Source organism: Podarcis pityusensis, assembly GCF_964106645.2.
Source record: "Podarcis pityusensis genome assembly, chromosome: 1".
NCBI lineage: Eukaryota > Metazoa > Chordata > Lepidosauria > Squamata > Lacertidae > Podarcis > Podarcis pityusensis.
The window spans coordinates 47989812-48016671 of NC_138028.1; the positions used below are offsets into that span (position 1 = coordinate 47989812).

Sequence of the window (26860 nt, forward strand, 5' to 3'; positions counted from 1 at the left end):
GGTTCATGGAACACAGTTACACATCTATAGACATTCTGCCTCCTTTGAACTCCTTCCTGCCTTGTTGTGATAAGGAGGGATGGCTGATAGATGCTTCATGGTAGTTAAATTGCGGCAGCCCATCTTATTCTTTCTGGTTTCTTGTTTCCTAGTTCCCTGCTCCGGTATGGTGGGAATCTATCACTTCAGAGTGCCATGAGTGTGCGGTTTAACAGCAATGGAACACAGCTGCTTGCTCTCAGACGTCGGCTGCCACCAGTCCTTTATGACATCCACTCCCGTCTGCCTGTCTTCCAGTTTGACAACCAAGGATACTTTAATTCTTGTACCATGAAAAGCTGCTGTTTTGCAGGTGATCGCGATCAGGTAAAGAGCCTCAGTTGCCAAGTCTGTGAGCTGAATAAATATTTCACTTGTGGCATTTATATCCCACCTTGCTCTCCAAGGATCTTAAAGTGGCATATATGGCTCTCTCCCTCCTTGTTTAATCCCCACAACAACCCTGTGAGGTAGGCTGAAGGGGAGTGACCGATGCAAATTAATCCTGTCAGTTTCACTGCCAGGTGGGGGCTTGGACCCGTCTCCCAGGTCCTAGTCTGACAATATAACCTCTACACCATACTGGCTCAGTGGGCACTTCAAGAGCATTGATGGCATGGCATTAAAACACAGGGTCAGTGTGCCTATATTTAAGTTTCCCCCTTGCTTAAAACAAAGAAGGGTGTTAAGACTGAGAGACCTGGACAACATACCCACATAACTTAGCCAACCCTGTGGGGTGAAGTAAGCCGAGAGATGGTAGTTGACCCAGGTTGTCCACTGAGCTCCTCACCTGGGTGGTCATTAGAAATTGTATGTCTCTGGTTGAAATCCACTGTCCACTTCACCCCACTAATGTGACTTTCAGACTAGACACATTAAAGGGGGGAAATGAAATACTTTGATACTAAACAAGGTAATGGAACTGTGGTGGCTAAGGCTCTGTTTCCACTCCATCAACGCATCATACGAGTTTATTCCAAAAAAGCCCCACATGGCGAGCTGTTTTAGTGCATACAGCTGCTTGCAACATGGCTTTGCTGCGTTTCACTATTTTACTGTGGTATGCAAGAATTTGGACCATGCTTCACAGCAAATAGTTGCAAGCAAATGGCACACCATGCAGAGCTGTCACATGGCTATATTTCCATACGAATCGTGCCTTGGCTAATGCAGAAATGTTAATTGGGAGTAGGTTGTACACCATGTTGCCTTGATTTGAGATGACTGGTGCAAATGTTTAGAAAGATGATAATGTGCTTATTTGCTTTCCCTTTGTTTCTACATATTTCTTAAACTTATATCCCACGTGTTTTCATCATGGAATCCAAAGGGGGGGGGTGCATGTGGTTCAGTCACCACCCAGGCACCAACCAGACTCAGAGCTGCTTTGTTTCTGCATGGTGATGACCCCATGTGTCTTCAGACCTACTCTTTAGGATATTGATGATCTAGCAGGTTATGATGACTTATCTGACCTCATGTGGCTCAGGCCAGTTGCACCACCATTTTTTTTGGAAGCGGGCGAGTGTTTTCCTTTGTTACAGAGGAGGAAAGAAGAAGCCTGGTGCAGTATGGTTGGGAGAGGGGGAGAGGGCTTGAGAAAAATTAAAAATGAATGCTGTTGGGAACTTGCATATATTTTATTTAGGCAGCGGAAGGGAGAGGAGAAAAAGCAGTCTTCAGAATGCCTGGTTTTGGTAGCATTATGGGAGGGGGAGTCTAGTTTTTTGTAGCCGCACTGATGCTATCACATAGGCGCCAACTCTAAGGGGCCCAGGTCCCTTCACCCCTCCCATAAAATATGGGGGGTGCCACCCCAATTTTGAGAACAATCAGTTGCAGAGGAGGCAGTGTGTGGAGCTGAGTGCAGTGCTGATTCAGTGGTTGGACGCTGCTTCTCCTGCTGCCACAGAGGGGAAGCAGCCCCGGGCAAGTGGCAGGAGGAGGAGGCCAGGCTCCAGAAAGGAGGAGTCACCAGCCATTGAAGCTGCACTGCTATTGTGTTTGGCTCCACCCCTGACTCCTCCCTGTGTCACACGGGAGTCATGCATGTGTCATCTCCCTCCAATTTTCTACTTAGGTTGATTCCTCTATCAATAAAAAGTGAGTAAAGTTTGGTGAAATATGAATTTCTTTAGCAAGATCTCAGCCTTCTAGGGAATGACTCCCAAGACTTGATGAGAAATTTCCTTTGTTTTAGATCAGTGCTGCCTCTTTCATTTCTCCTTAGTTCTGAAATTCATTTTTCCCTCTCCCTTTTGCTTCGCTGAAGACGTAGCAAAGCTCCAGGCCACCAGTAATAAAAAGCACTACTTTGCTGCTTTTTTCAAGCAAGAGTTAATGTGTGCTCTCTGAATAAAACTAAAATTATCTTTACTCTGTGGCATGTCCTCAGACATTACATCACCACTCAGTCTCCTTTGTTGATATTATGCGTGTGCAGGAAAGTTTCAGGAATGCAGCAGTCACTGGGTTGCTCTTCCAGCATTCCTTAGGATGAGTTCTGCACACTGAAAGACTCTGGTCAGGATGCTTTGGGTTTTGCCTTTCAACATGGTGCTCCTAGAAAGAGCAGTGGCTAAAACAACTCATTTACATGCTGTTTTGTTTTGTTTTTAAATAAACTAGGGAACTTGCTCAGTGCCACTTAAGAATAGAACTGGCAGCATTCTCCCCCCCCCCCCCCAACCTTGGGGAATTTTTTTTGCATGCTTTTGCAGCACTAGGAATTTGCCTTGGTTCAGGGTAGGAAACATTAAGCATTCTGAGGCTAGTTAAAAAATGGAAGCATTCACTTCCGGGTTTTCAGCGTTCGGGTTCTGAATCGTTCAGCTTCCAAGACACTCAAAAACCGAGGTTGCACTGTATCAGTTTTAGTTGGAAAGGGCAGGCACTTGACTACTTCATACCACGTGAATTCCCTCTCAGAAGCAGTGCTGTTCTCTAAGTTTAACTGATAAGATTTCCCTAATTCCACCAGGCATACAGGCTTGTTTTCAAATTATAAACTAGATGTGGACAAACCATTTTTTACAAGCCTAATGTTGAAACAAGGGACGCGGGTGGCGCTGTGGGTAAAACCTCAGCGCCTAGGACTTGCCGATCGCATGGTCAGCGGTTCGAATCCCCGTGGTGGGGTGCGCTCCCGTCGTTCGGTCCCAGCGCCTGCCAACCTAGCAGTTCGAAAGCACCCCCGGGTGCAAGTAGATAAATAGGGACCGCTTACCAGCGGGAAGGTAAACGGCGTTCCGTGTGCTGCGCTGGCTCACAAGATGCAGCTTGTCACGCTGGCCACGTGACCCGGAAATGTCTGCGGACAGCGCTGGCTCCCGGCCTATAGAGTGAGATGAGCGCACAACCCTAGAGTCTGGCAAGACTGGCTCGAACGGGCAGGGGTACCTTTACCTTTAATGTTGAAACAGTTGTACTTCTATGATGAACAGGGGATTGCAGGGAATAATGACCTAAATACACCTTATGAAGGTTTTCTGAATATCTTCAAATGCATTTACAATGATTAATTTTGAATGTTTTCATTAAGGCCGTAAGAAATATATTCTTGGTAACTTTAAGTAGCAAGCTTACTGAGGTGAAACGCTGGAATTACCCTATACTGCCAGTGGGGGGCAGCAGTGGCTATTATGAGACCTATTACATTGAAAGCAAATATAGACAGGGCCATGTATTTAATTTCTGATATTGACATGATATATACTGTTCAAACAGCTGAAGGCTAGGATTTTTTTTGAAGAATTATATTTGAGTGGTCAAAGAGTGAGGGAATTAATCTGAACATTTGAATGTTGAAGTAATTTTTATCCCCAATAGCTTACTCTTATTAGCATACCTTTATTTTATGCCTTTTCTTGCTTCCAGAAATATGTCATTCCTGATTTTCTGCCTAATTATCAGTTGTTATATTTTGGGTGCACATGTGTGTGTACAGAGCTGTAGAATGTGTTTGTTTAAATAAGCAGCATATCACAAAACAGAACAATTGGTTTTGCAGTTATCAGTATTGAAATTTATAGCAACCCTCATTTGCTTCAAAATTTATGGAATTTTATATTATATATCTGAAGAGATGTAAAATAGGAAGCTGCTCTTTGTCCTGTGACTATTTTGAGAGTAGGAACTGGCTTTTGCCACAGACTTGAGAGTTCACGCAGAAGAACAACCTGGGAAACTTTTTCGAGTGCTGCTGTTGGCAGGGTGGGGAACTAAGGGAAAGATTCAACGGCACTTAAGTGTGAAGATGGCAATCCAAACTGAACCGAATTTTTGAAGTTGCATGTGCTGGGAACGGTGTGGGTGGCTTTAGACAAGCCACTCTTCTCTTAAGCCCTGGTCTAGTTGTCAGTCATATCCCATACCTGTGGTGTCAGGCAGGCCATCCATTTTTTAAAGCAACATTTGTTTATTTGTTTCCTTATTTGAACAACAGCAAGCAATTAATTGAAGTGTAAAAGTGCTCTGGGGAGGAGAGGGGATTTCTTGGTGTCATAGCTGAGAGATTAAGGGTTAATAACACTCCAGTCCTCCACATTAGGGTGCTAATAAGCATTGGGAGCCCTGTGCTGGTGAACTGTGTAAAAACAAAAAATCTTAAAAGGCCCAGTTATGTAGCTAACCTAATGTGTAATTTGGCTCTTTAAGATGTAAGAAGCTCTGTCAGTCATGAATTGCCTTACACAAAAGAAGCAAGCAAATGTGGAGCAAGAGAAAAGGGCTGGCTTTAATTTTCCTCTTTAATACTTTGCATTCAGCAAAACCTACGGAAATATAAAAGCTTCAAGATGCCGACCATTTTCCAGCAGACAGTAGTTAAGAAAAATTTATTCCTGTTGGTGGCTGAATTCCAGAATGTGCAAAAAGCACTGCTATTAAGACCGCAGTAACCGCTGCTGATCATATTCCATTTTGCATAAGTTGCCTATAGTATGTTCTCCTTTTGGGGCAGAAATGGGAGGGGAGGTTCAGGCAGGCAAGGAAGCAGCAGAGCCAGCAGTCTGAGGATGGCTCATTCTAAACAATTGAGGCATGTTTATAGAGTTCTGGGATTGCTGCTTTGTGCAGCAACAGCTATTAACCATGCCTGGGAATTTTCTTCCTTCTAAGGCAAACTTCTGAATCAGCAGCTTGTCATCCAAAAGCCTTTCCTCCCCTCCCCTTTCGGTTGTTTGCAGCTAGTCACAGATGGAGGATGATTTACATCTTTGCTCATCAAATGACTTTGAATATTTTCCCCCAAAAGACTGTTAATGTTTTGTTTGAACACATTCTTTTAATGTTTGGAGATCTTGATGGGAGTAGGAAATGGGGGGGGGGGGTTGGCATGAGAAGCACTTTTTTTGCTGCTTTAGGTCACACACTTCCTGAGAGTAGGCTTGGGCCTGATTTGCATGAAACGCTAAGCTAAACCTTGAATTAGGGAAACCACGCAAGTGTGCAGGATCCCAGAGAGCAGCTTGCAGCACCTTTTCTCCCCTCCAGTCCCATTTGCTGCATGGCTTAGCGTGTTGTCTGAACTGGGGCTTGTGGTTCAGCTCTCTGCTTGCTAACCACTAGGTTAGGAAGGAGAGAGCTTAGCCATGAGCCCCAGTTCAGACAACACACGAAACCAACCCTGACGTGCTTTGGCACAGTGCTGCAGCAAAAATGACCAGGGAGGAGCACAGCGGCTATAAGCTTCTCTCCAGGAGCCAGCACAGGCTTAGTAAGGTAAGGTCTGGTTTTGCAGGCCTTGTGAACCAGGCCCATGGGGTCTCATGTGATGTATCCTCAGTGCTGGAGACACAGCAGGCAGCATATATTTCTTAACAACTTTCTTCATATTATCCTACAAGAGCAGCTTCTCTGACCACGCTCCTAAAAAACAACTGACTAGAACAGAGATGGGTCTTCATTTTTCCTTCTTTTAGGAAACGTCATCTCTTGAGGAACCTTCACGCAAACAAGGGTGGGGAATAAATAATAGAATTATTATTACTGCTACTTCTTCTACACTAAGACTATTAAACTGAGTGACTATGCTACAACTGTGTGTTGGGACACTTGCAATTGTGAAAGCTTAGTGAAACTCACCAACCACCAGCAGAGTGTTGGCTGCATTTGGCTGGCTGTTAAGTGCAAGATACTTTTTAGTTATTGGGAGGAAATGTGTAGTTGCATTCACATCTACAGCCTGAGCAACTTTCCTGTGCTAGATCCTTTTTTGGACATTGTTAACATTTGCCAAAAGGGACTCCACTGGCAGCACTTCTCTAAAGCTGTCCTCTTATAAGCAGATCTCTATAAAATTTCACATAGAAAGGAGTTCCTTGTGTGACTATTTTCTTCTGGCAGTAACTAGGCTGGAGTGCCAGAACACCTTGACTTTACATTTTGAGAATTCTGGTTAGGGTGAGGACAAAATATCCTTGCAGTTCGAATGAGCACATCCAAGTTCGGTAAAGCAGCTAGGCTTCTCCACATTGGAGTGTACTGTGTGTTTTACAGCTGCTTGTTTTTATTTCTCAGTCCTTGAGAATGAAGGATCTTCATCTTATTTACTTTGTCAATTTGTTTGGCTACTCTAATTGTTTAGTTTCTGCCTGTAAAGTATTTTAAGTGCTCTTTGATTAAAATTGAATCAACTTTGTATAAGGGGTAAAAACTAAACTTTTGCCTTATTTTCCCTTCTTTCTTTGTGCTACTGGGTTACAAATATGAGGAATTCTTTGTTGGCCATCAGGTTGGCACAGACTGGAGATTGGTCAAATATTGTAAAAGACATAACTTTCTGTATCCCCACAAAGTTGCTCTCAGGTGTTCTTCCTTTTTTCGTAACACTTCAGCTCCAGACTGGAGATTGGTCAAATATTGTAAAAGACATAACTTTCTGTATCCCCACAAAGTTGCTCTCAGGTGTTCTTCCTTTTTTCGTAACACTTCAGCTCCATATGCAACTTTTAAAATTGTGGTAGGAAATGGCCAGTTCGTTAGCACTTGCATACCTCTGCAGTTTCCCAGTTCTTCTATAAGTGTACCGTATTTTTCGCCCTATAGGACACACTTTTTCCCCTCCAAAAATGAAGGGGAAATGTGGGTGCGTCCTATGGGGCGAATACAGGCTTTCGCTGAAGCCTGGAGAGCGAAAGGCTCTCACTCTCCAGGCTTCAGGAAGCTCTGCGCAACCCTCCGGAGCCCGGCGCCAAGCCGCGCCGGCCTCCGGAAGGTCGCGCAGAGCTGCCTGCCCTCCCGGGGTCCGCACAGCTCTGCGCGACCCTCCAGAGCACGGCGCCAAGCCGTGCCGGCCTCCGGAGGGTTGCACAGAGCTGCACATTCCGAAGCCTCGGGCGCACTGAAGAGCGCGCCTGGGCTTCGCACAGCTGTCCGCAAGCCTGGGGAGACCGGCGCGGCTCCCTAGGCTTGCAGATAGCAGGCTGTTCTGGGGGCTGGGGTCGGGCGAAGCTCGGGCTTCCCCCGTGCCAGCCCCGTGCCTGGGGGGGAAATAATTTTTTTTCTTTATTTCCCCCCCCCCCCCAAAAAAAACTAGGTGTGTCCTATAGGGCAGAGCGTCCTATGGGGCGAAAAATACGGTAAATGTGTTTTATTTTCTTTTTTCAGCTAAACAGACTAGTAATGTACTTTGAGGAAGGAAGCTTTTAAAATTATCAGTACTGTACTTTGAACTTTCATACAGTGGGCATATTGAGTGAATTTGAGGGAGAATTCCATTGATGTTAAAGCAAATAAATCATAAATGAGGACTAGAACAGGGGCAGGTGTTTGACTTGTGTAGCATGATTTTTATGGGTATAATTTCAATGGGACTGGAAAGTAAATATGCATTAGATTGTAGCTTATCATTTTTGTTGATTTTGTTGATTTTTAAAATCAAAGCCTTCCCTCTCCCCACTGGTTTATCATGAATCCCTGGTCTTTATATTTTCAGTCCTTGACCTGCCACCACACGAACAATACGAATTCTAGGCATGTAGACTATATATGTATTGCTTCATATAATCAAGCTATTGGAGCTTCCAAATATGTATATTTCAAGGGCTGCCTTAGTGGTGAATTTGTTGTAACTTACTAGTATTTTTATTTCTAACAGTACATCCTCTCTGGCTCTGATGACTTTAATTTATACATGTGGAGAATTCCTCCGGATCCAGAAGCAGGTGAGTGTTCCTGTAGAATCTTCCAAATTAAGTTAATAGCACTAGGAAAAGCAATCTTCTAGAACAGTGTTTCCCAAAGTGTGGTGTGCATACCCCAGGGTTACACTGAAGAGTTTCAAAGAGTACATGGCAGAATTTGCTCTAGTCTAGATATTAAAACTACAAATTATCTTCTCCCAAAAAGGCCTACCACTGGTATAACCTCTCAAGAGAGGTATACAATCATTATAAGTTTGGGGAACACTATTCTACAATATTAGCAATTTACGCAAGAGGTGCATTATTGGGGCCGCCTTCCTGTACATGCGTACCTTTGTGTAAACTCAGTGATGTTTGCAATCCTTTGCATGTCTGCTTGGAAGCACTGAAGTTCTCCTGATTTGTGTGTGACGTGTATGTATATATCCTCGTCCCCATCGCCTTCTTAATCAAAATCATCTCTCCCCGTTAGCTGCTCTTTGCCTTGTAGGGGTGGGGAATACAGGTATCTGTATTTTTCACCTAACACTGTGCTATTCATTGATGCAATCAAACCGAGTATGTAACAGTTTAGAAATGCAAGAGCTAAAACACAAAAAAAGCATTACATATTCACAATATTAACAACTACTGAAACACACATGCATTAAGTTTAGTGCTTTAATTTTAGCTCTTTGTTGGTCTATGTATGTTGTCATGAGTATTACTGCTTTCTCACTTTTGTGTCCCCAACATGGCTGTTTTTTAAAAAACAAAATGAAGGTTCCTTCATGTTCCACTTCTGGGCTTCCAGAGGCATCGTTTGTTGAGCAGTGCGGTTGAGTGACCAAGCTGAAATACATGAAGTAATAAGTTCTTTACTGTGCTGCCAAGCGCTACAGTCAAAGGGCTTTTTGGAGAAAACTTGGTTCTCTTCAGTACTTTCAGCACTTCTAAGTAATTGTCAAGACTTGCCTAAAGGTCCATGGTTTTGATGACCGAACCAACCCAGCCTTATATTTGTATGACCAAGTGAATGTAGTTCTCCTGTGAAAAAGGAGACACAGACCTGTTGGGTTCAGAGACCTGGAATTCTTAGAAACATAAGAACCAGGACGTGTACTGTGTCTTATTAGATAGCAGGTTTGTTTTAGAGTTCCTTCCTTACTTGCAGCTACGTGCAGATTGCTGTTCTTCCTTCCAGAATTCCCTTTCCCCCAGTCTGCCTACTGTAAGTCCTGGGGGGAACTAGTCTACACTTAACTCAGAGCAACCTGGAATCCTGGTTTGGATCAAGGAATGGATCTGCCATAAGCATTACAGTGACTAATCAATTGGTAAACCACCAAGAGAGTAGATAAAAACAAAAGCATTTGTGTTGGCTTGCCCTTTACTTGAAGTAGCTTTTCTTCCCATCTCTGTTGAGGCCATCACTACTTTACTTTCTGGATAATAGTTAGTACCAACAGTATAGTAAAATGGAATGGCCATCTATCTGCCTGCCCATAGTTCTGAAGTTGCTAAGGGAAAGACTGACTATGATTTGGAAGCTTCATCTGATGAGAAATGCTGCTGTACGTCTCCACAAGGCATTCCTATCTTCAGCTTGTTCTGTTCCAGTTACATTGGTTATCAATATGCTGTTTTTCACAACTATATGTGGTATGCATGCATGCAGGCTTACTGGAGTTTTTGAATATTTCACCACTGGCATAGTCCAGAGTCAGGGTGTCCTTGACTTAAGGCAGTTTTACTTGCTGCCAATGAAATAGTGACTAATTTAGTGGAAGGTGCACAGTGGGATAAGGGCAGTGGTGGACTTATGGCCTGTAGCTGTACACAGCTAGTATTTCAAATTCAGTGCAAACAAGCCATTCTTTGGTATATGGAGCTATTCTCTTCTGTTGCTGTTTTTTTCCAGGTGGAATCGGCAGGGTGGTTAATGGTGCATTTATGGTATTGAAAGGTCATCGTTCAATTGTGAATCAGGTCCGATTTAATCCCCACACCTACATGATCTGCTCCTCAGGTGTGGAAAAGATTATAAAGGTGAGCCCTTTTCCTCCGCTTTGCCGTGGCTGTTGAGTATCCTCTTCTCAGATCTTAAAGTAAATGAAACTTCTTTTGAATGTGTAAACGTTTCCTTGCTCGTTCTCTGTGATGCGTGTTCTTAAGCAGAACAGTTGGTTGCTATGATCATGCAGGACTTGTGTTCTTTGCTAGAATGTGCTTCATATTCTTCATTTATTGGGGAATACAAGTTAAGGCAGCCACACACACCAGCAAATGGCATGTTTAATATAACTGCACTAATCAAAGCTAGTACAGTCGAGACACCCACACACTTTATCCCCCTCAGTGAGAACCAAACTAGATAAAATGTTGGCAGCCTGCTCATGTCTCCCACATATTTGGGTTTTGTGGGGGGTTGCTTGTTTACTGAAATGCAGCCATGGAAGGGGGGCGCTGAAAACTTGATCAAGGAAACAAAGGGTTTTCTTGAGCCGATTATTATAATATTTATTCATACCTTGCTTTTCCCCTTATAGGTTTCTAAAGTGGCTTACAGATAAAAACATGACTCACTAAAAACATTTTTAAAAAACCAATTAAACATCAATAGAATTAAAACTATATACATATATGAAATCTGTTTAGAACATAACAAATAATTGCAATAAAAACCACAAATGAGTTGTCCAAGGCATTTAAGCAGTTGTCTTTTATCAAGAGCAGCAACTGTATTGAGGGGTGCTTTTTGAGAGAAAGCATGTCCACTCAGGGAGGCCCTCTTCATAGAGGAGGCTTTTTCATTGTCCATGGATGAATACATGCCCTTGGAGGCCTTCCCTGACACCTGCAGGGTCCCATCCTCCCACCCCTTCCCTGCTGAAATTTGGCTTGGGAAAGTTTAACTTTTGCTCCCCAGCTGCACACTCTGGGTTGGTCACCCTCACTTAAGCTTAGTGGGGAGCAAAAGGGCGTTCCCAGGGCTAAATACTGGCAGGGTGAAGGGAATGAGTCTACACCCATGTGCATAGTTGTGGGATGTACATGGTGCTCCCAATAGTTTCTCCACTTTGTAAATATGTCCATAGCTGGCGCCCCCTGTTCTGTGGGTAAATAACCCTTAAGATCTGAAACAACACTCAGCTTCTCCAGATGTTCATGCAAGACACAGTTGTAAGGAGTGATAACTTGATAAATATTTATGAAAATAGTAGATGGTCTGAAATGTTTAATTGCTTGAAACACTCTCAGAGGCTACTGCCTGTGCGGCAGTGAGGTTATCGGAGTTGGGTGCAAACCACGACATGAGCTGTTTTGGGGATGGTGCACATACTTGGTTTTGGTTCTACCACAGAACACGTTGGCCGCATTTGCGTCGCCTTCCTTCAAATCCAGGATTTTACCCATTCTAAACGCCGAACAAACCTGTGAAGTAGCCATTTAGCTGGGAGAGAGGGAGTTTCATGGGTGGAGAGGGGCTTGAAACTCACTCTTCCTGGTCCAAGTCCCAACTCCCTTGTTGCTGCACCACACTGGCTCACTGACGTTGAGCTGAACCCTTGAGTAGATCGTCTTGTGCTCTTTTATGTATATACAGGTGCCCTGCAGGCTTAGAAAGCAGGTTCAAGTAGATTTAATTCTACGCCTGTTCTGTTTTCAACCATCCGCTGAAGAGCTTTGTAAATGTCTTTAGGGCAGATGGCAGTAATTGAGGTATATCATGTAAACACTTTAGTCAGTTGCACATTGACTGACTGACTGTAACCCTGTTGGCCATTTACAAGCTGGGGGTCATGGCTGGCCCAAATCCTGCCAGCATGGTCCACTGCCTGTCTGCATAATACAGTACCAAGAATCTATATTCAGTCAGTGTCTCTGGCTTGCTCTTTGAGTTTGCTACTGCTTTCTCACCCTATTCTCCAGATACTAATGCATATTTAAAAAGGGATATATCTGGCAGCAGCACAAGCAAGGATTTTAATTACACTGTGTTGTATACCATTGAAATGCCTTGCTTCTTGTTTTCGAGACGTCTGCCCTAACTGTATTTACACCAGTTTCTGCCAAACGGGTATACAGTACGCATAGACTTAATTGGTTCAGTTTGAAGCCTCTTGTGAAATTTGGGTGTAATAACCAATGAAGCTCTGAATCTTTCCTGGGTGACGGTACTTGGTCTGTTGGATTAATGTATGTATATAAACAGCCCCTGTGTTGCTTTTGTTGCACTTACATTTTGGGGGGGGGGGTAGTGATTCAGTTAAGTGTCTTTTTCAAGAGCTCTCCCAACCTGAAAGGTTGTGGTGCTTGAATGCCTCTGGAAAAGAGAATTCATGTTAGATCATAGGTTCAGCATGTGTATTTGTGAAACATGCCTATCTTTTCTAATGTACAAGCTTAAAACTAATTATGAGGAAGAAATATTGATGTATGTAACTGCCATGCTGGAACTCCAGTTTTTCTGTGCCTTGTTCTCATTTTTGCAAGACAACCTATTTTGGGACAAGAATGGCTCAGCTTCAGATTGCTCGCACCTAAGCTCATATCCTACGATCACACATTGTAGGCCAGCCTTGTGAGCCCCTTATAGACTTTCCCGCCTGTTCAGATCAAAATGTGAGGCCCTGCACTGGAATTTTCACCTGGGTAAGGTTGAATTGGCAGGAACCCAACAGAGCAATTCTTTGCAAGGGCTCCCAATTTTAATAACCCTTCAGAAAGCTGATCTATCTGGCTCCTAAATCCTTAGAGGGGTTGCCAAAACTTGGCCTTGAGAGTAATTTGAGAGGTGGATGAGCGGGTGTGGACAGCTGCTGATGACTTTTCTGTTTTGGCGTGTTATGAATTAAAGTAAATTTAAAATCCAGCTTTATTTGAATTGTTAGCATGGCTTGATGACAGAGTAATTTTGTGTAAAGTTTTTATGTGGACGATAGCCTTTGAGAAGAGACTTTAAACTAAATGGAGATTATGAAGCAACGCCATGATTCAGAGAGAACATAATGGTGAGTCAAAGGAGGAGACTGCAGAAAAGCTTACTTGGCAGGCAGATGTTGCTCTGCAAGCGGTAGAAAGGTAGAGTTGTGTACACTATTGAGAGAAACTGACTGAAGTCTGTAGAGGGCTTGACAGCAGGAGGGCAGTGTTGAACTGAATATTGATGGTAGTGGCAACTTGTCAAACTGTGTGGGAGGGAAAGTTGTAAGGTATTGCTGATTTATACTTTAATGAAAATTGAAATGCACTACTATGTAAGAGATGGAAGGTTTTTTCAGCCATGTTTCTATGGAGACAACCATAGAGACAAGCCACTATCTGTCTCTTGCTTTTATAGGATAATTTGATGTAGCACACCTAATTATATACACTTGCAGCAAAATCATAATTTAGCCTACCTGAACACAGCATAAAATATCTTGCTGGCATGTGACTTAACCTGACATCTCTGAAAGGTCACCTTCCTGCATGTAAAAGGAGTCTGAGGCTTTCCTGGCAACTGCAGGTGATAATAAAAAAGGTTGCTCCTTTGAAGGGCTTTGCTTACTTCTCAACTTCTATCCCAACTCTAAAATCTTCCCAAAGAGTAGCTGTGTTCATCTCTTGCAACAAAAAACAATCAGTCTTGTGTCTCTTGTGTCTCCTTCAATACGAATGCATATATCGTGACATAAGCTTTCAGGGACTCAAGCCCACTTGTCAGATGCATGAAGTGAAATCTTAGTTGGCAGGTAAACAAAGGAGAAAATGGTACGGTGGGAGTCATGTCTATCTTGTTACATTCTTTGGTAGTAAGTGCCTTTACAAGGATTTCTTCTGTAAAGTCATGTTTTTAGGATTCAGGTTTTCAAAGTGGGTGTGGGGACTAGGCTTGAGGATGGTATGAAAGAATGGAGTGAAGGAAGGGTGTGAAGTTCCTGACTTTATTTTCAAATAATTGAAGGGGAAATTCAATAGCCATTAAATTTTCTCCCTTTTGATTACTGCCTAACCTGTTCTTTGGTTTTGATATTACCGGTATCTTTCTAACCCAAACTTTTCTACAGATGCATGAGAACTAATGACTTGTATGTATTTTTTTTCCCCTTACTGACATTTGGAATCTCCCCAGATTCCACATTCATGTTGTGATCCAATGGGTGTTCCTTGCAGGTCTTCCTCAAAGTTGGACTATTCCGTTATTATGCAGAATTAAAATAGGAACAACCTCCGCGTGTCTGTACTTTTTGTTCTGGGGGAAGTAATTTGAGGGAGGCATTTCTGAATTCAGCTGCTTACTGAACTGGTTCCTTTAAAGGACTGTTAAGAGGACCTATCAGGACTCAGCAGGACTCAGACCCAGTCACAAATATCCCCTTCTTGGGCAAGGTGATTAAAAGCATGGTGGTGGTCCAGCTTTAAGCCTGTGCGAAGGAAGCTGAGCATCTGGACCCAATTCATTCTGGCTCCAGGCCTCTTCATTGTACTGAAACTGCTTTGGGTGCCTTGTCTGATGACTTTTGTTGAGAGAGAAGGGGAATGCAACCCTGTGCATTCTCTTTGACTTCTCTGACTTTTGGTAGTGATGACTATGGAATTCTTCTGGACTGACTGGGGGGGGCACCATTTTACTGGGGTTCTGTTCCTACCTCCAGGGTCAGTTCCAGAAAGGAGCAATTGGGGGAGGGCTGTTACTTGAAACCCTGGGAATTGACCTGTGGAATTCTGCAGGGGTCCATTCTATTGTCCATCCTGTTGTTTACTTGGCCTGGCCCCTTGGGGTGAAAGGCTGATAATAAATAGCAGAACTAAAATAAGATAAATATGTAGAGCACGTCTCTCGAAGGCCCCAACCCACAACTTAGGTGAGGGCTAGATGAAGGTGGGGAGGTAGGGCCTGCTACAGAAGGGCTGGCAAGCAATTAATTTTTTTAAGAAGCGGATTAGGATAAATGGGCATTACCTCCAAGCCCTACTATGCTGTTTACCTCCCATGTGCATAGATCTGCTAGCAAAAGAGGATGGATCATGTCTGCTGTTGGTGATTAAATGAGCACAGAGGTACACTAACAGGCATGATCATCCTCTTTTGTAAGCACAGCCTTCTGCCTGGGAGGTGAATGGTGTCAGGTGGTTCTGATCATCTGTGCTAATTCAACCATATAATTGTCTTTTAGTGCTAGCCTAGGTGTATTTTTAAGAAATACTTGGTAGGACAGCAAAATTCTAAGCACCCCCATCAGCCTCATAGGCATACATGATTGGAAATGGCTGCACTGCTGTTATCATGGCATTTGAGTATAGGGGAACCAACAACAACAACAACTGCTATTTTATTACTTCTACCCCACCCATCTGACTGGGTTGCCCCAATCACTCTGGACATCTTCCAACAAAATATAAAAGCACTGTAAGACACCAAACATTATAGATGTTCAGCTTACATTGTGCAGCCATCCACAACTGCTGAGATGCTGAACCATGCAACTTATTGAAACACCACAACACGTCTCTAAAACAAGCTCTAGCTTTAGTTTCCTGGGAAACAAATGCCTTCCTTACTGCCTAGACTTTTATTCAGAAAGCAACCTAGTATTCTTACCACCTCCTTTCTCTCTCTCCCCCCCCCCCCCACTTGTAAACACCTATTAGATAAAAATAGAGTTCTGCAGTCTGGCGTTCATTTCATTTCAAGCTGGAAGCATTTTATGAGTTGTGAATCCTCAAGTGTAGGTGGGGAAACATTTTGCACGTGAAATGGAACATCTTTGTGAAACTGAGTAAAAAGAATGGTTCTTTAAGATCAGCTACACCAATAGTCTTGCAAAATGATATAGGTATATCAGTAGGCTGCTGAAAAGCCTTAAAATAGCAACCGGGTGATATATATAAAGCAACACTTCTTTTTATTCTTTTTACAGATCTGGAGTCCTTACCGGCAGCCTGGTTGCACAGGAGATCTGGATGGTAAAATCGAGGACGATTCCCGTTGTCTGTACACACATGAAGAGTACATTAGCCTTGTGCTAAACAGTGGCAGTGGCCTGTCTCATGACTATGCCAATCAGTCAGTCCAAGAGGATCCACGGATGATGGCCTTTTTTGACTCCTTGGTCCGTCGAGAGATTGAGGGGTGGAGCTCTGATTCCGACAGTGACCTTAGTGAAAGCACAATCCTGCAGCTCCATGCCGGAGTAAGCGAGCGTTCAGGGTATAGTGAGTCTGAGTCCTCCACATCTCTGCATCACTCCCCACCTCACATGACGGAAGAATCTGATGAAGCTGCCTATAACTTGGGAACCTTGAGATCTACCGAATCTCCACCAGCCAGAGAAGCTGTGGCTTCTCGCCAGCAACGTTTGTCTGCACTGAGGAGGTACCAAGACAAGCGTCTCTTGGCCCTTTCTAATGAGTCTGATTCTGATGAAAATACTTGTGAGACGGAGCTAGATGCTGATCTCTTCCCAAGGCCCAGGTCCCCAAGCCCCGAAGAGAATGACTCGAGCAGCTCCAGCAGCAGCAGCAGCACAGAAGATGACGAGGAACTGAATGAGCGCCGTGCCTCAACCCGGCAACGCAACGCACTAAGGCGCAGGCAGAAGCCACAAAAGGAAGAAAGGACTAATGCAAATGCCAGCACAGAAAACACAAGTACCTACTTAGGCGAAGACCTCTATGATTATCCCCAGATCAAAGTGGATGACCTCTCCCCTTCTCCAGCCTCATCTCCCGAAAGGAGTACTGCAAATACTGAGGTCCGCAAAGAGAAGGTCTCTCCTTGCTCAGAAAGTGAATCTGTAGACAGGAAGATCTACAAAGCTTTCAGGTGGCTCCACTATTCTTATATGTCTTATGCAGCTAACAAAGATGGCGAAACTTCGCATGGAGGTGGTGAAAGTGAAGGGAGACCTGGAACGAGCAGAAAAACCCAAGGTGGGCAGGATCCCTCTACTGAAAACCGCAACAAGGAAACCTTCAAGGAACGTAGCTCGGCAGAAAATTCTAGAAATGGTCAAGATCATGAATGCGATAATCAGCGGCAGCTGGAGGATCAAGAGAACGTCACCCAAGGGAACGGAAACAGTGGGACTGTGGAGCATTCGTTTGAGATGAAGAAGCTCAATGGAAAAGCCACATGCAAAGGCCGAAGTAGTTGCACTGAAGAGCCACGCAGCCAGCCTGCAGGATTTGTGGAGCAGAAAAGTAACCAGAATTGTCAACCTGCCCCCAGCCACAACCCACTGGTTGTCTCGAAGGATTCATTTTCCACCGCTGCCACCTGTAGTGGATCTGGAAATTACTCTAGAAACCCAACAGATGACAATGAGGACAGGAACACGGACAATTCCTGTGCAAACCACAATAATGGTCACTTGCACCCTCGCTCTTCTTACCTTAGTAACGGACAGAGTTTTGGAGAGCAGGAGGCTGTGGCTCAAGGAAGACAATTACACTTAAATGCTGATAATGGCAGCCTTGTGCAGACATGCACATCCTTGCACAAGGAATGCAGCCTGTCTGCAACAGACTCTCCCAGTCACACCGTGAGCACGAAAGAGGAAGCTGCCGAGTTGCATCTTCCAGGCAGTGATGGCTCGCAGATCCGTGGGCGACAGAAAAGGCATAGAACAGAGTTTGAAGACACAGATTCTGAGAAGTCTTCCTCAGAAAAGAAGTTAAAAACACACGCAGCCTGGGTTTGAAATGTCACATTTCCAGTTCTCCATTCCATTCTCCAGTGGGTCTATTTTAAATTGCCAGGGGCTATGTTGTATAAAAAAAATCTAATCAACCTTTAAAATGAGACTGAGTATAGTGTACCCTTACAAGGTTCTGTTCAAGTAAATCCTTATTCAGACAGTTGACTTATTCTCGTGTGATGTGTGGTGTTTGTTCAGCTAGCTACCTAACGTGGCTATTGTAAATCTTACTCTTCTGAAAAGAATTATTTGCGTGTTGATACTGTGGGTTTTATAGCCTCATTGACTTGAGTGATAGGCAACTGACATCTATGACTGATGCTTCTGGGGTGTTTTTCTGCACATGAAAATGGGAGCAAATTGGGTGCAGCCTTCTAACCCTCTCCCATGCTTCTGAAGTCTTAAAGAAGAGTGACTGTTTGATTTGGTGGAAGCATTCTCATGGTTTATGTATGTAAAGTAACATCACACAGCTGTTTGTACTTAAAGTAATCCAATTACTCATTCAAGAAGCAGGAGATGGTTTTGTTTGAAACTGTTAAGGTAGTATCCAGAATGACCTTGCTCTTTTTCCTTCTTCTAAAGTTAAGCCTCTCCTCCCACAAAGTAGCCATATTTGTCATTGGATTAGAACGTAGACTCCACTCCAATTGAAATTCACTAGAGGTATAATCTGGAAGCACTGCTGTACTTCCCATGGCTTCATTTGCTGTCCCTAAGCTATTACCTGATTTACAAAATAACTTGCAGGAAAGCTACACGAAATCTTGTATGTAGCTACAACTCTTGTGTCTGCATGAAACTGGTGATACAGTCCAGGAAAGATGGTTAGTGTAACTCGGAGGAGAAAAATGCATATTGATGTACCTAACAAGCTAACTGTGAGCGTAAACTGAATCTTGAGACCCGGTTCTCTCTTCTTTTCTTTTCCTTTTTTAAAATAATTGATCTTCTTTGGAACAGTAGGCTGACTTTAGAGACCCTGGTTTTACAAGTCCTGCACTACTGTTCAAAAGGTGCAGATTGATGTATGGTTTCCAATTAAACAAATATTTTTGTGTGTATTGACTATCTTGTTTTTTATGGTAAACCATAACATTGGTATATATTTTTGTAATACAATAGTTATACACTGGAGAGGGAATGGCCTTGCAGTTCAACACTTGACACTGGTAAATTCTTCTGGGATTCCAAGTAAACAGAAATGTTAATCAGCCAATTTCCGTACGTTACCTGCAGAGTTTTTAATAATGGTGGCTGGCACAACCGTACTCAACAGGGTGGGGGATGGGGGGAGGGGTTCCCCTAGATGCTGTTACGATTTGTGCTCTGCTTTTGGGTGGTTTGCCTGTCCCTTCCCACCTTACAAAGTAGGTTGGTAGGTGCCAGCCCTACTGCTGTGTCCTTTAGTGTTAGCTGGAGCTCTTTTCCTCTAATACTTCACTGCTTATAGCGTGTCTTAATGATTTTGTGTGATTTTGGAAAGTCAAATATGGATTAAGGAGGGGTGGGAAGGGAAGATTTTCAGTAGGAGTCCTACTCCACACATGTTTAAGATCTCTTCCCTTTGGTCTCTTCCTGATTTTTGTACATATTGAGCCATTTATGAAATGGGCACCTATACAAATGTGAAGGAACTAATCAACTTTATACCACAAAACAAACAGCCATCTACTTTGCAGCCTAGTTCTATGCATCTTTAGTCAGAAGCAAGCTCCACTGAGTACATCTGGACTTAGTGTTGCATCTAACAAGGGCATCCCATTTGTGCAAAGACTTCTGTGCTTCCCCTCTCATGCTCCCCAAATATGCTCTGGTGGTACCCCAATACTGAAGAGCAGATTGGGCAAGGGAGGGGAAGGTTTGTTGGGCAAGCAGAAGTCCTTGCAACAACGGGACCACTTCATTGGGTACTGCCCTTAGTCCCACATAAGTTTGTGTAGGATTGCTGGCATAGTTTGCTGCACAAGATTTAGGATGGCTGTGTGAAATATTGTACTGAAGTGACTCTTACCCAGGGCTTTCCAAACTAAGTACATGAACCAGAGTTTCATTCAAGAGACCCACAAAAGCTCTCTTAAAAATACAATTAAAAACCATACAGCACCTGGCACGGCACATTACAATTACTACAACCGGTAGTGGTGGGGAATCATTAAGTGGCACCAGTATCCTCAGCAATATTCAAGTTTGGGGGGGGCGGTTTGGGAACACTGTCTTAAACAATAAATATAAAAATAAAATGCTAAGCATTGTGGCGGAGCATCACTAGTGCTGAAACTGCTTGAGCCTTCTCTTGGAATTTGAGGAGTTCTCCACGTTCCTTGGATCATCACTTGCTAGGGGATTCTTCTAATAGAAGCATCCTGCATTGCCGGGTCAGTGTTTTAGAACCAACCCAAAAATGACAGAATGAGGTGCCCTGTTGTGTAGTACTTTGCACAATTTTCCTTTGTGTATATTGTATGCTACTGTGTCAGTGGTTAAAGGGTGGGGGCAGTCATTAATTTGGGGGGCCTTTTTAACGATGAATGAAAAGGAAAGTATGTCTCTTGAATCTATTAACTGGTGTTTAGCTTTTCATTCAAAGGGTCTTCTGTAATACACAGCTGCTCAACTAAGCTCTACAGCCCTGGTTTTGGAAGCGTTGCTTTATGGCTAAGCTTTTACTGGGGAAAGGGAAGGGGGCTACCTTCATGAAATGAAAAGGGGGATTTCAGAAGAACTGGAAGACGAGGTAAAGGAGATGGAAGAAAATATACTGCCCAAGGGAGAAATGAAAGCCAGAGTGGATATGCTTCAAGTCGAATAACTTGATCTGCTTTACAAATAATTAATTAATATTAATCTGATTGTGGTGTGGTGAGTGTGTAAGTGCATTGAGGAGGGAGTTTCTTCATCGCAAAGATTTGAAAAAGCAAATGCTTATGGTTTTGCAATTGGAAAGCATTGTGTAATAGCATAATAGTTAGCAGATATATTTTCCTCTCCTGTCACTGTAACTTGAAAGCACAAAACTTGGGGTAAAACTTTTTTGTGTGTTTTGTAACTTGAACTTACTCATTCTGTAGTTTGGAGCTTTGCAGCTCTTCTCTCCCCCCCCCCCCCCCATTATATCACTTAAACTATTCTCTACAGGCACATACACTGGTACTCAAAACAGGTGGAGTTGCAGAGCAGCAGCTCCCAAACCCAACCAAGTCAACAAAGACTTTTCCTTGAGGACTATGTTGTCTTGACTGTTTCTCCTCTCCACCTCTTATTCCTCATTAGGAGATCTTATAGTAAGGTGCCAAAATTTCATTGACTTGTATCTCCCCAGTAATTTTAAAGGAAATGGGAACAAGCTTTGCCATTTAAAAAGCCAGGAAATTACTGAAATTTTTACTTGGAATATAAAATCATGGGTGGTTATGAATCATGTTGACCCGAATTTCTATGGTAAAAGGTCACATGGCCCCAGTTGCTAGGACTATAGCACCACCATGCCCATAGATGAGAAATCCCCTCTATCATTTGGCCAGTGGATATTGGGAGACATAACACTGAACCAGCTTAATTATGGGTTTGACAGAACACAGCAGTTCTTACATTAAAAAAACAAAACATCAAGCTTTAACTTACAGCTGCATTGATGGACCAAATCTGCAATTGATTTAAAGAAGGGTATATTTTTAATAACTGCAGAGTAGTCGTGTATGTGTTGGCTAGTTTGGCTCTGTTATGTTTCTCCTTATGGGGAACGAAGGATAATACTGCAGATGGCCTTTCCTTCCAATCATAAGTAGCAGCTTTCTGGAATTAAATTCTTTTACTACTTTCAATGTTCTCAAAGACACCTTTATATTTTGGTCATAGGTATGCTTGAACACCAGATAATTGTTAATCTAACTGCAGATAGCTCTAGTTTGTGTAAAAATAGATTAAAAATATGCAATGTTAACTGCTGCAGAAATATTCAGCAACCATCTGTGATTGATCCAGGGCTCATTTTAGCCATGTGAAAGAAAATACCTTCAGCAAAACTTTTATGGATATTGTACAGATGGTTTGAGAGACTTGTTGCAAAACCTAAAATAATAACATAGCTCTCCAAGTTACCTACTTGCACTGTAAATGAGAACCTCTGTTAACCAAAGATGCTGTAGGAGCATGACATCCTTAATTCTGCTGCAACATAGTTGTGGCTACGTCAAAGTTGTGCAGAATTAAAGACTGCATCTTAGTGCAACTTGCCAATTTAAGGTTAGCCTAAGCCAACTTAGACATATTGTATTCATAGGGCATGTTCAAGCCATCCGCAAGGTTGTCACTAGCAATTCATTTATAGAAGGGCTTTTAAAGAGTTTGAGAGGCCCACTCCTCGAGTCCAAAGACAACTGCCATCAACTGTAATCATGACCATCGTATATTTGTCCTGCCTTTGGGAAGGCTAGCTACTGTTCCTCTATGAACTGTTTTCAGTTCTGGGACCTGACTGTAGTGTACCAGACATTGCTTGGTATTCTCCATTTCTCCACTATTAAAATGGCACCCTTCAGGAAACCTCTGTTTTATTTGATTTTCAGCTAACATTATTACAGAGGAAAGAGAGAGTGATGTGCTTGCATTGTGCAAAGTATGTCCTTCCAATTTCTCCTCAGTAACCTTGTGAAGCAGGCCAGTGCTGCTACAATTTGATATAGATGGAAATGAGCTGAAAATTAGTGACTTGACTGAGGAGTTTGTGGAAGAACCAAGTAGAAATGAGTATGTGTTGCCCCAGCATAGACAGAAAAATAGGCAAGATGAATAAACCTTTCCAAGTATCCTACTTGCATATATGTACAACTTGGGCCTAAATTTGTTTTCATTTGAAATAAATAGATCAAGAGTTGTTATGCAGCCAAACTGGTCTGCAGTCCACTAGGTTTAACTTAACAGACTTGTGCTGGCTAGAAGCTTATGGCAACATTAACATCTGAAGAGACAGATTCCTCCATATGTTATTTGTTTCTGGAACTTAAAAATGACCCAGCCATGTGTTTGGGGTGAAGCGTGTGCTAAATTTTCTTTCACTCCAAGAGCTAAATTAATTTCGTGCCAAGTTCTGCTCTTGAAAGCAAGAAAATCGACTCGGCCATAGTGTAGGGGTGTGTGGGTTTTTCCCTCTATTCTGAAGAACACAATTATTGGCTTCAAGATTGGAAATTTCTGCTGAAGGCTATATTTTATGGTTTGAATCTAAAGTCATTTTGTAGCTGAAATCTGCTGAACTGTTGTGGTCTCACTGCAACTGTAATCCTAATTTCAAAAGGTGGAATAAATTCAATTTCTGGCAACATGCCATTAGGCCATGCCCTTCTAAATAAAATTTCACCAACAGTCTCTGAAAAAAGTCTTGGCTTCATACTTTTTTCTCAGTGAATGTCAATAAATGGTCATCATTTGACATCTGCTCTGCATCATAATAATAGTTTTTTTAAATTTCTATACTGCCCTTCATCCAAGAATCACAGGGCAGCTTACAACATAAAATCACAAAAATACATACCATAGGAACAAACAAAACCAATAGTCCCTCCATAGTTCAAAAGGCCATAATTGTTTAATTAGTAAGTACAGTAAGATCTTTGAATGGAATGAAGTTTAAGAGATATATTAACCCTCCTGCATGTGGTTAGTAAAATCACTCTTGTATCTGATAGTGGACCCAGACACAGTTCCACTTCTAATGTGAATCCGATTTTAGCCTGGCCAGTTCCTGGGAAAGGGAGTCGACAAGAAACCCTATAACTCTCAACTAGAAAGAGGACAAGGTCCACCATTGCAAACAGCTACCATTAGCCACACCATGCCAGCTATTTGATTAAGTCAGCTAGGTGCATTCATCGTTACAAGATATTTTGCAATGCTAATTAAACTTCTAAGGTAGGACTGGAGGACCTGTAGTTCTTCAGGTGTTGTTGGACTCCCAAATCCCATCATCCCTGACCGCTGGACATCTGAAGTCCAAGTGCATCAGTGGGGTGGGGGGTGGGGCACAGATTCCCCTTAAGGAATAACTTGGAGCAGGGTGGTTAGTAGTTGGAGTTTCAAATTTATTTATTTTTTAAGAGAAAACTATATCCTACACAGAATTAATAGAAGACAACCATGGTCTTTCATGTCCTCTTTCACCTACCCCCCCTCTGCCCTGCTATGCTTAACATATCTTCTCGAACAGACCTGCTCTCTGTCCCATCTGGAAACATTATGGCAAAGACTGACAATTGGTTCAGCATGTCTTACTAAGCAGATTTCAGTGGCACTCTTCTACTGACCAGCTTTTGGAACTGATATGGTACAAAAGCCTTCTCCAAAAGTGGCAGTTTTTAACGTTTTAATAGATGTCTCAAGTTGGGTTTCCAGAGTCTTCAGCTGTCCTTGTGTGCTGCTTTTGTCATGGCTATGGCAGCTGAAATCCTTGCCCTGATACCTTTGCAAAGAATGTAAGCACCAACTGTACTTGTGCACTAAGTTAAAGCATGTGTGAAAGCTTTACAACTTATTTAGAGTACCTTGCAGAGTTCAGGAGCCCTATATCTTTTTACATCAGACTTGATAAAAGGGCCTTTATGTTTAGAAAGCTTGCCTGTTAATATTGCACAGCCAGGCTACCAGACTTCAATATAATTCCCAAGGCGTCTTGAATAATAACTGCCTCTCTGGGTGTCTTGGTTTGGATCGAGAGACGAAAAGGAGAGCACACAGGAACAAGTGTCTCTGGTGCACAAACCAAAGCCAAAAACATCTATCTCTGATTTGCTGGAAATTTAGATGTTCCTTACCATGAGCCAGCCAAGGACTGGAACTGAGCCACATCAGTGTAAGTATTCCTGAGAAACATGTTGAAGCCTCTATAATAGATAAAACATGGAATGGCAGAACTGATTTGAAGTCTGCAGATCGACATCATTTATTATTTTTGGCTGGTGAGCAAGTAGTGTCATTAAATATGCATAGAATTTAGTGAAAGACTTTTAACATGTCTGCCTTCTCAGTCTGTGCACTAGTTGCTCGTGAGATATAACCTACGTTAGTCAACTGAGGCTGTTGGTTGGATATGCTCAGTACTTAACTGAGTTTGCATTTCAGTTATACATAGTAGTAATACCCCACTTGCTTTGGTCTAGTGTTTCTCCATGCGGCATCAAAAAGAATTAACACTTCAGACATTTTTGTTTCACCTGATTGCGACTGTCCCACAGGCCCTTTATACATGGCCCCAAAAGAGGAAACAAGTCTCACACTTGTGTGTGAAAGAGGACAAAACTGGGCCATGACTTTGACTAAACAGATGCATATGCTCATCTACATGAGCAGATACTATAATTTAATTTAAATACAATCCATTTCTCCATAGCAGGAGAAGAGAGTGGGCAGGTGCCAGCACAGAATCCTATACAAATGCTAACTATTCAAGGCCTCTAGTCTCCCTTCTTTGTCTTGAAAGCTGGCACAAACGAGACAACCCTTCAAGAGGACTGCCCTCTGTGAAGTAGGAAATATGGCCACCCTACTAGCTTTCAGTTCCTTCATCAGTTGAAGGTTTGTTTGCCGAAGAAACAGGAGCCATGCAATGACAAAGAATGAAGCATTCTCTGCTTACGAACACTCTTCTCTTATTTCAAATGTACAAAATTTGAGATCCAGTCCAAACGAAAGCAAGCTTAGTGGGCAGGATTTGGCCCAGGGGGGCTCCCATTCTTGATCCCTAGTCTATGACCCCCTGATTATGGCCTCTTGCTTAGAGCATATTCCTTACCATGTCTGCTCAGGTCCTATTGAATTCACTGGGGTTTACTTCCAGGTAGGGATGGGGTAGATGGCCAATTCAGTTCACATTTAAAGGTGAATCGAATATCAAATTCAAAATTTCCAAAACCATGCAAAAACCAAAACACACAGTTATCCTTTGAAATTTGCACTCCTCTGAATTTTATGATGTAGCTCTCCAACCAATTTTTACAAAAAAATACAAATATTAGGGGAAAGTGTGCATAAAAATATGTTGGTGAAAATTATATACCAAAATGCATTTTCTTGGGGAAAACTTGCAAAAATGTGTACATTACAAAAAAGTGTCTATTAGAACAATTTCACACTGAAATGCTGATGAATTTTCATGAGGTTTTTTAAAAAAGTTTTCTAATTACTGCAGAAATGAGAAACAGAGAAAACCAAAATCGCCAAATCTTCTCATCCTTACTTTCAGGTAAGTGGTGTTAGGATTGCAGCCTGAGTCCACTGAAGGGGTAGATGAACATTAGGGTGCAAGAGAGAAAGAGGCCACAACATTTTCTACTTTCTACAAGTATTTGGAAGAAGAATGACTTCTCTTCTGTGGCAGACCTAGTTGTGTTAGGATTTTAGACATTCTTTTGAGCTGGAGATAGATTTTAGACATTCTTTGGACTAGAGATAGTTGCAGCCTCTCTCCCCAGTTTTTTAAAAATCACATGCAATCTCCTGCTTGCAGGTCAGCAGCAGTGATAAAAACCCACCATCTGGTCATGTCTGAAGTAAATATTTAAGAAAACTAAATGCTATATATCATTAACTGGGCTGAGAACTTGCACGACCAAATTTAATCTAGGAACCTCAAAGAGAGCCAGCATTTGAAGAGCCATCTCATTAGTACCTTTGGTGAACTGAATCAGGCTCCATTTCATTTTTGTGTCTATCACGATGTAGGAATTGATTAGACTAGCTAGAAAAGCTGTCACCGTGCAAACAAAGAAATGGGCTGAACTGGCACAAGTACAGGATATGTGAAAATCCACTGCGTCGTTCAATTACATTAGCAAAGAAAGCAAACTTGCAAGAGTTCCGATTTTTTGACATCACTCTAGCATAACCCTATGCACCTTTCCCTGGTTATAAATTATCTTATTTCATCAAATTTATATCTTCAGTGCAGGAATATGCTTGAATGAAATTCTTTTCTTCTCGCACAGCTGATTACACAATATTTAAACTATTTCAAAA

General features: G+C 42.5%; 1 protein-coding gene and 1 long non-coding RNA gene across 4 annotated transcripts in view; one reads left to right on the plus strand and one right to left on the minus strand.

Annotated features, from left to right (window-relative positions):
- The window catches only part of DCAF5 (DDB1 and CUL4 associated factor 5), a 43334-nt gene extending 24419 nt beyond the window's left edge, over window positions 1–18915 (plus strand). For all 3 annotated transcript variants that reach the window (XM_080972254.1, XM_080972256.1, XM_080972255.1), the window contains exons 6-9: window positions 153–366; window positions 8141–8207; window positions 10087–10214; window positions 16073–18915. In XM_080972254.1, coding sequence (XP_080828380.1) covers window positions 153–366; window positions 8141–8207; window positions 10087–10214; window positions 16073–17854 — 2191 coding nt within the window. In that variant the 3' untranslated portion in view covers window positions 17855–18915. The remainder of the gene's footprint in view (window positions 1–152; window positions 367–8140; window positions 8208–10086; window positions 10215–16072) is intronic.
- LOC308474391 overlaps window positions 8216–26860 on the minus strand; it is a 32956-nt gene continuing 14311 nt past the window's right edge. Inside the window, exon 3 of the long non-coding RNA XR_013984683.1 lies at window positions 8216–9017. This is a non-coding gene — a long non-coding RNA (uncharacterized lncRNA). The remainder of the gene's footprint in view (window positions 9018–26860) is intronic.